The 9,794-nt window shown below is 41.7% G+C and overlaps 1 protein-coding gene across 1 annotated transcript; it reads left to right on the plus strand.

Annotated features, from left to right (window-relative positions):
* Nucleotides 1-3,428: 3,428 nt before the first annotated feature.
* Nucleotides 3,429-8,509, plus strand: LOC308291077 (GTPase IMAP family member 8-like). Its single transcript, XM_080732991.1, has 2 exons — nucleotides 3,429-4,221; nucleotides 7,796-8,509. The coding sequence occupies exons 1-2, from the start codon at nucleotides 3,490-3,492 to the stop codon at nucleotides 8,489-8,491; spliced, it is 1,428 nt and encodes a 475-aa protein (XP_080589117.1). The 5' UTR covers nucleotides 3,429-3,489; the 3' UTR covers nucleotides 8,492-8,509.
* Nucleotides 8,510-9,794: the final 1,285 nt, after the last annotated feature.

Below are 9,794 nucleotides of genomic sequence, written 5' to 3' on the forward strand. Positions count from 1 at the left end.
GCACATTGACATCAAAGGGGGCTTGAGCCCCTGCCCTTTTACCCTGCTGTAAAAACCATGCATGCATGCTTTTACTAAGGAGAAATACATGCAAATGCCTCCTCTTTCCATGTCCTACAGAATTAATGAATGAATGGTTTTTATTTCGGTTCAAGGTTAAAATCATTGTAAAAACAATAACAACACAAAATAAAAACATAAACAATAATTCAACCGAAAAGGACTAGGCAGAAGCCGAAGCTTATAGTGCCTACCCTTTTTGTCCTTTCTATAATTTTAAATTCTTAAATCATAAACAAAGTCATTGTAATGCTATAACAAAACAACACAAAAAACAAAAGAAAAAATTTAACAATTTGCGTTTCTCGCATTAATATAATATTTCATCTTTTACAAAACAGTTTTATACATATTTACTACATTATCTTTAAAGTTTTTCTTGAACAGGTAAATAGAACTACACATTTTAAGGTCATTATGACAATTATTCCATATTTCTCGTGCTCTAAATGATGTACAGCATCCAGGAGACTTGTCTTTTCCAAACTCTCCTGAACTTGAATGCAACATTTTATGTTGAACGAACGTGTCCTCCGTCTAGAAATCCACGTCGTATAGGCTGCACACCGAAAATAGCTGATCTATAAGTTCTCAACGCGTCACAACGCGAGCTTATAGATCTGCTATTTTTGCATTATTTGCCAAAAGAGACCTTTTTAGGACATTTCAGCCCCTGCCCCTCAAACATCCTCTGCACGTCCCTGGGACAGAACTATGCTTGTGGTTCAGGTGAGTGCATGTGATGACGTTGCTCTTCCTCCTGTTGGACTGGTTGAGCTGCTCTGTGTTGCTGTTGTTCCCCCTTGGTTATGACATAAAGAGAGTGCTGTTCATTCCATGCATAGTTTGACATCACGTACGCTGCTGTGGCCTCAACGCGACCGCGGTTTTCCCGGTGAACCTGAGCGCAACGGTGGGGGCTGATGGGCAATGAGGGTTGCGAGCTTATGAAAAACTACTAAAATAAGACCTTAAAACCTGGCGAAAACAGTTGCGTGCATTATGCAAGATTAGATGAGGATAAAGGAAATTATTACATTGAAAACATTAAATTAACTTCTGAAAAGGCTTCTAAGCCTACACTAGCCTACTAAAAACTAGTGGAACCACGATCTTGCCACATGTGAATAATTGTGGTTGTAAACAATAACACAGACAATATAAATCCTTAGTCTAGTAGAAAAGGTTATCATCATGACCCCAAATAACTTAAATATCTTGCAATTGGCGACGAGTCTCTAAATAAATCGGCAAGAGAGCCTCTCATTCTCAATACATATAAAGGCTAAGCTATAACCTCTCCATCATCTGCAATAGTCAGTGGTGTGTGTTCCCCACACTCCCAAGCCCCCACCGTTGCGCTCAGGTTCACCGGGAAAAGCGCGGCCGCGGCCTCACCCCACCACCAGGTTGGTTACCACGGTAACCAGCAGGTGAACAGAGACGTGGTGCTTCTTCAGAGCAGCAGTCACTCAGAGGAGTGTTCTTCACTTACAGCAGTGTTCCTCGTCAGAGCAGCATTCACAAAGACGACGCTTGTCTGGACTTCTGTTTCTTCAAAGACTAAAGCCCTTTGCACACAGGCGCGTTTAACCGCACGGATAAAACGGACAATAATAATTTTTGGAAAAGAAAACAATGATTCTCTATGACCTCATGCACACCGGCTCCGAATTAGCCGTGTGACGAGTGGCTGCCGCCGTGCGTTTTTTTCTCAATCGAACCCAGTTCGATTTGTGCGTCTTGTCGCATGCGGTAAAAAACTCATCACTCCTTTTATGACTCCTTTTTGGATCCGCAGCGCCGATTCCGCACAGCCTTGCACACCAAATCCAATGCGTTTTATTCATGCAGCAAACGAAAAAAACGCAACTGTCCTGTGTGCAAAGGGCTTAAAGCTGGTTGCAAACTGCACTGCGTTTTTTGTTGCGTTTTGGAAATCCGAAATCCGAAAAAGGAGAGAAGAGAGAGCAAGGGACCAAGTGGTGACAGTTTCGAAAATCGAAAAAAATCAACCCTGGTCCGAAAATAAATACGAAACGGGCGGCAGTGTGTAAACGTGATTGACATAGCGTGAGGTTGATTTTTTTTATTGATGCGCTCTGAAATTCACTCCGATATTCGGCCTGAAAAACGCAGCAGTGCAACGACCTTAACTCTGTAGGCAGTAATAAGGTAAGCACTGATCTGACAATATACTACATGTTATACTGTAAATTTAATTCAATCAAGTCAGCCTGTACTATCGTTACTGTACAACACATAATAACATTATGGTACTTTTACTTTACTTGAATATTTTAATGTTTTACTTTATACTTCTCTGCTACATCTAAGAGGCAAATATTGTACTTTTTACTAGTTCAAAAAAACACTTTGGAAATGCAAAAACAGACAATCTGCAAGCTCACAACGTTTTACAATACACCGCATTGTGAGCTTGTAGATCTGTTATTTAAAAAAAGTTAAACTACTTAAACTTTACAATGTATTATACTTTTATCCAGACTTCTTCCACCACTGCTCCCATTGTGCTAGTCAATCTAAGGTTTGACCCAAAATAAATTGCAATAGTAATGGTTCAAGGTTTTTTTATGATCCTTAGGGTCATCCAAATAACATATTAAAAGTTGTGAATTGTATATTTAGTGGATCAAGGTAAATTCAGGGGGTTCAAGTTTGGGTCCATTCGCTTACTATACAGGAAAAAAGACCCCCCAAAAAACCTTCTTTAAAGCTATACTATGTAACCTTTTTAATAAAATAAATCTTAAATTTGTCCTAACTATTAAATCGCTAACGTTTTAGAACACCCACTCTGTTAATTTCAGCCCCAAAAGCCTTTTCTTTATGTGTGTTCTACTGAGCTCTTGTGGCAGTGAGGGGGGTTGCATTTCCCCGACAAAATTACGTCATCTGCATCATTCTGTACACGTGTCTTCCTACCGGCCAATCACAGCGCAGATCATGCGTCTCTTCAGGAAGTAGATTGCTTCAACAGCAGTGTTGTTTACATTGGAGTCTAGCATGTAACTCCCCAATGCCTGATCGCAGAGGGACACGAGAGACCTCTACGGCGAGGCGAGGCGGACGCGGTGGTCTGAAGGCCCGGTCCGCGGAGAAAAACGGCCGAAAAAAACAGACGCGACCGCGGTTTGCTATACCGCTACTGACCACTAGTTGAGCAACTTACACAGTAGGCCTATAGCTTTAAGTAGCATGTGACGAGGGCTTTTTCATGATTCTGAATTTGATTCTGAACCCTTTTTTCCCATATAGTAAGTGAATGGACCCAAACTTGAGTGTGTGTGTGTGTGTGTGTGTGTGCGCGCGCGCGCGCGCGCGTGCGCCAGGGGTCATCAATGTGATGATGATGATATAATAATTATTATTATTACACTTATTATTGTGACTTATAGTGGCTAAGCAATGTTTTCTCTGACAGGAATGGCTTACCTCAGGATTGTGTTGTTGGGAGGGTGGAGGTCTGGAAAGAGTTCATCAGGAAACACCATTCTGGGAGGAAGTGGTTTTAAAGTTAGTCAGTGCATAGGTCAGAGGTCAGTGCAGTGTGAGGTCAGACATGGTGAAGTAGCAGGGAGACGTCTGACAGTGGTGGACTCACCAGGCTGGAGCAACATTCCACTACAGAACACTACAGAGATGGACAAACTGGAGATCCAGAACAGTGTGTGTCTCTGTCCTCCTGGACCACATGCTGCTCTTCTGACGGTTCCTCTTCATACAGCATTCACCAAAAAAGAGAGACTATCTGTAGAGGAACAGATGTCCCTTCTGCCACAGAGCGTGTGGAGTCACACTATGGTACTGTTCACCTATGGAGACCGTCTGGGAGACAGAAGCATTGAGCAGTTCATTGAGGCTGGAAGAGAAGACCTCCGCTGGCTTCTTGACAAATGTGAGAACAGGTTCCGTGTCTTCAACAATGAGAAGAGAGATGACACTCAGGTCACACAGCTGCTGGAGAAGATAGACCAGATGGTGTCAGGAAACAGAGGTGGACACTGTGAAGTTGATGGAGATGTTGCAGAGAAGTTGTCAGAGAGGAAGAGGAACATAGAGGAACGTGTCCTGACATTGATGACCAAGACACAGAGACAGAGAGCTGTTCTGAAAGCTCTGTTTGAAGGTAATTATTTATAAAAATCTATTCAATAAATCAGTCAGACAGACAGACAGACAGACAGACAGACAGACAGTAAACACTTGTAGATTAGAGCAGTGGTTCCCATACCGTTGCCCTCCCTATAGTGTCATAGGTCATAGTGTAGCAAAAGTCAGGCATTAATCATTAGTTATCACTCATAAACATTAATCATTAGTTATCAATCATAATCATTAATCATTATTCTGCAAACCAGGCATACTAGTAAGACACCTGAGGGTGGAATGCGACCTCAGGGTGACATGTCACCTGAGGGTGACATGCACCAATTCTTGACTATCTGGCCAACCACAGCGTTTCTCTGACGATTCTAGTTGTTATCATTCTGGGGGGAGTTTGTTCATGTTTTTGTGAGGGTATCAACCCTAGGAGACCCGGGGAGAACATGCAAACTCCACACAGAAAGGCCCTATCGCCAACCCCACCTAGGGTGTGAGCGATAGGGCCTAAACATGGAGATGTGGAGAACACTATAAATGGAGATAGTCCAGTCCATCATGTCATACGGGACTACCGTCATAGACAGTAGCCATTGTTAGGCCGGAGTCAATGGCTGTCTGTCTGACTGTCTGTACAGGAAGTGATGTCACATGACATACTTTTTATGCCCATATATGAGTAATTCTGTACCACATCTCCATGTTTTGGCCAAACAGGTTCGCTCCATTTCTCCATGTATAGGTCCAAATGACCAACGTCGAGCTTGACAAGGAGGATACCGCACATTGTACCTCATCCACCCTTTCTTCTCTCTCCTTTTGGTATCTTTATCCTCCTCCTCCTTTTTTTCTTTTTTATTCTTCTCTTTTTTTCACAGCCGCCCCCATATTTACTTTAGAAAATATATATTAAATTCTAAGAACGTTTCGAGTACCAGTTTGATACAAGAGCGAATAAGCGCTACACTTCTGGAATCCTGTACGTCGACTTAAAGTCGGATCCAGGCCTAATAACTTTATCTAGCCGCCCCCGTTGCCACCTCCTTTTCTTTTCTGAGACACATTGTACCTCATCCACCCTTTCTTCTCTCTCCTTTTGGTATCTTTATCCTCCTCCTCCTTTTTTTGTCTTTCTTAGTCTTGTGTATCCTTCTCTTGTGGCTACTGTCTATGACGGTAGTCCCATATGACATGATGGACTGGACTATCTCCATATATAGTCATATAGTGTGTGTGTGTGTGTGTGTGTGTGTGTGTGTGTGTGTGTGTGTGTGTGTGTGTGTGTGTGTGTGTGTGTCTCTAACCTGACACCACCACTGTAGTTGTGTAGGGGTGGGAATAAACCTGGGAATAAACAATTTCTTCACCAATGTGTTCGTAAAGGTGTCTAGTAACATATCTAACAAAGATTGAAATTCAACATCCCTAGCAAAATGTTTGACAGCTAGGATAATTCTGTGTCTCAGTCACTTAATACTATAAGGGGAAAAATTACTCCCAAAGCTTTAAGTGGGATGTGAGGGGTCTAACTAGGTGTTTTTAATTATTCTGAATCCATTGCAAGCATTTGTTTTGCACGAAAAACATTCCTTGGGCCAACAATGGACCCCATACAACTGTGAAAACTCATCACTAAACCATCGTTCTTTGGGGGTGTTTTTGGCCCAATGGATGTTTTTTGTGTAAAACAAATGCTTGCAATGGATTCAGAATAATTAAAAACAGACCACTCACATCCCACTTAAAGCATATTTATTTTTTGGGAGTAATTTCCCCCCCTTATAGTATAGTGTATAGTAAGTGAATGAGACCCAGAATTACCCTAGATGTCAAAGATTCTCCTAGGGATGTTGAATTTCAATCTTTGTTAGATATGTTACTAGACACCTTTACGAACACATTGGTAAAGAAATCGTTTGGTAACAAATGTATTCCCAGCTTTGACAGGTATTCTGCTAAAATTCCCTGACTATGTCTGATGAAGTAGTTTATGAAAAAACACTGTACTATGGAGATCTAAGGTTTCTGTCTGACAGCAATGATATGAAGACTGATGTTAAATTAAAGTTTGATGTTAGAACTGATTTAATGACCTGAAGATTAACATTTTCCTGGAATTCATTCATTCATTTTCAACACATTTACATGATTGATCAGATGAGAAAATACAATACAATATAATACCATGATGTGAGCAATGTGTTTTTTTTGTTTTTTTTTTGCTTTTTTTATATATAATAATGTATCTTATTCTTAATCTCTGAATCCAATCCTTAAATAGGTAAATAGTGAACTAATGTAGTGTGTGTGTGTCAGGGGAACATCAGAGTCTACCAGATGTTAAATAGTGAACTAATGTAGAGTGTGTGTGTCAGGAGAACATCAGAGTCTACCAGATGTTAAATAGTGAACTAATGTAGAGTGTGTGTATCAGGAGAACATCAGAGTCTACCAGATGTTAAATAGTGAACTAATGTAGAGTGTGTGTATCAGGAGAACATCAGAGTCTACCAGATGTTAAATAGTGAACTAATGTAGAGTGTGTGTGTGTGTCAGGAGAACATCAGAGTCTACCAGATGTTAAATAGTGAACTAATGTAGAGTGTGTGTATCAGGAGAACATCAGAGTCTACCAGATGTTAAATAGTGAACTAATGTAGAGTGTGTGTATCAGGAGAACATCAGAGTCTACCAGCTGTTAAATAGTGAACTAATGTAGAGTGTGTGTGTCAGGAGAACATCAGAGTCTACCAGATGTGAGGCTGATGTTGGTTGGAGGAGACCAGGGAACGAGGACGCTGGCTGGACGTTACATACTGCAGGATGCAGTGTTTCCAGACTGGAAGGTGAGTAATATGATATGAACTTCATGTAATGATGAATGACCTCAAAGTCATAAATAGATCAAATATCAATGTTTTAGGATGATAATCTGAAAGTATGATGTCATGAATGTTTGAGCCATCATGTGACCAATGAACTGTCAGTGACACACACACGCACGCACGCACGCACGCACGCACGCACGCACACACACACACACACACACACACACACACACACACACACACACACACACACACACACACACACACACACACACACACACACACACACACACACACACACACACAGTGTAAGTAGATGTAGATGCTGTATGCTGCATGCTGTTTTGTGCACTGAAAATATCTGATCTACAAGCTCACAGTGTGTTGCAGCCAGACGTGTTGTGAGCTTGTAGATCGGCTTTTTGCAGGATCTTGTCCCTGCCCATCTGACATTCTCTGCACACTGTGGCTGTAATTATTAAGTAGTCCTACTAGTTCGGTCTAATGATTCTATAGTTCATTACAGTTTATGTAATTTATGTTACTGTGGTGCTATTTAAATATTTAGGACAGAGTCAAAGCTGGGGGGGGGGGGGGTCTATATTCAGGACAGAATAGTCATTTAAATGATGGTTTGACCTAAAACATCCTGAGTCACATGTATTTATTATTATAACTAACATACAGTAAACCTCATATTCCAGACTGAACTGACAGAATGTGTCAGACAACAGAGACGAGTTGCTGACAGAAATGTGAGTGTGGTGATGTGTCCAGACTGGTCGACTACACCTCCATCACAGAAGATCAAAGATGTCCTTCTACACGGTGTGACTCTGTGTTCTCCTGGACCCCACGCTGTCCTGGTCAATGTTCCTGTCTGGACCAGTTTCTCTGAAGCCGACAGGAGATCAGTGGAGGAACAAATGGAGCTGCTGGGGGACAGAGTCTGGAGACACACTCTGGTTGTGTTCACATTGGGATTCTGGCTGGGAGAGAGACGTGTTGAGGAGTACATAGAGTCTGAAGGAGAACCTCTGAGGTGGATCCTGGAGAAATGTGGCTACAGGTACCAGGTTCTAGACTTCTCCAAGAAGGATATCTCAGAAGTAAAAGAGCTGATGGAGAAAGTAGAAGACATGGTGACAAGGAACAGAGGACACTTTGGACCTTCAGACTCCAGAGAAGACGGGTCTGTCAGAGACACAGGACACCTCAGGGAGGGACATGAGACGAGACAGATATTTACTGCTGAAGAATGGAACAGACGAGAAGAAGAATGGAAGAAGAAAGAGGAGGAAGGGAGGAGAAGAGAGGAGGAGTTGAAGGAGGAATGGAGGAGAAGAGAGGAGGAATGGAGGAGAAGAGAGGAGGAGATGGTAGACAGGATGTTGAAGTTTGTGGTGAAGGAGCCAGAAGAACCAACCCTGCCAGCTGTCAGGAGCAATGATCTAAGCAGTGAGTTTCAATATAACTGATCTGATAACACACTTCAATGTGACCCTTTATTACAGTGACTTTTATACATGTAACATTTCTGTATCATTTAAACCCACTAAAAGACACAAGAAAAACAGTGAAAGACTGTAGTAAACATAATTATCCTGACATCATCACAAGCACAGATTTATTTCCACACAGATAACGCAGGCAGCGTGGCATTGGAGCTGTAGTATTTATTAAAGGAGTGGCGACACCGGCCGAAATTTAACATTAGGATACAGTAGGTCACATGGTGTTCCTTCAAACAGTGTGAAAAGGAGGCGGGGCCGACATGCCCAGGCGGATTCACTACTAACTGACCGCCTGGGCATGTCGGCGTGAAAACTGGCTCCAGCGATTGGCTACTTTCAGTACAGTAACTACAATAAATTAATTTGATTGGGTCATTTAACATGGGGGTACATGACATCATTAAAAAAATTGGCTAATTTGATAGCCATAATTAGCTGATTTGGCCGTGTCACGCCCCCTTTAAGTAAATTACGTATATTGTTGTTGTGTGTGGTGATTAATATTGATAACAGTAATAATCAATATATTGTTGTGTGTTGTCTTGTGTTTCAGTGAGTGGTGGTATATTAATATTGATAACAGTAATAATCAGTATATTGTTGTGTGTTGTCTTGTGTTTCAGTGGAGTTGGTTTTTGATCAGCTGGTGAAGAGACACCATGGACCAATAGCGCCCTCTTCAGGATATGACACCATGAGTGAAGCTCCCAGCCAGAGTGAGATGCCAAGAGCTGCCAAGAGAAGAAGGAAGATGAAAGACTTTACTCCTCCAAGCAGTGAGTATATTTAGTACTAGTAAGGGAATCTTCGTTTAATACTTAAAGGGGCCCTCCACAACTTTTCAACCTATCTTCATATAATAGGTCCACACTAATGTTCATGATAAAATATCAAAAAAAAAATCTACTCAGTTTGGGTCTCATAGGAGAGCTGTGGGTGGGTCAAATCCTTCTACTGGTGACATCATCAATGGGAAATGCAAGCTAATAGAAACTGCAGGCTTTCTATTCCTGAAAAAGTTGCAATGTTAAAGTGGAAGCCATCGTTCTCGTGATAATAAAAATCTAAATATTTTTTAGGGGGGGGGGGGTTCTCAAATATTTATCTGATAGTCAGGGGGGACCATGACTTTTTTCTTTTGTTATTATTTTTCATACATGTTTACTCCCCTATATTTATCAAGTTCCCCATGTGGCGCTGACGGCGCAGACTAGTGCTGCGACCGCGTATTTCCCGGTGAACCTAAGCGCAACGGTGGGGGCTTTGG

This window comes from Nannobrachium achirus (genome assembly GCF_963921795.1).
Source record: "Nannobrachium achirus genome assembly, chromosome: 9".
Taxonomy (NCBI): Eukaryota; Metazoa; Chordata; class Actinopteri; order Myctophiformes; family Myctophidae; genus Nannobrachium; species Nannobrachium achirus.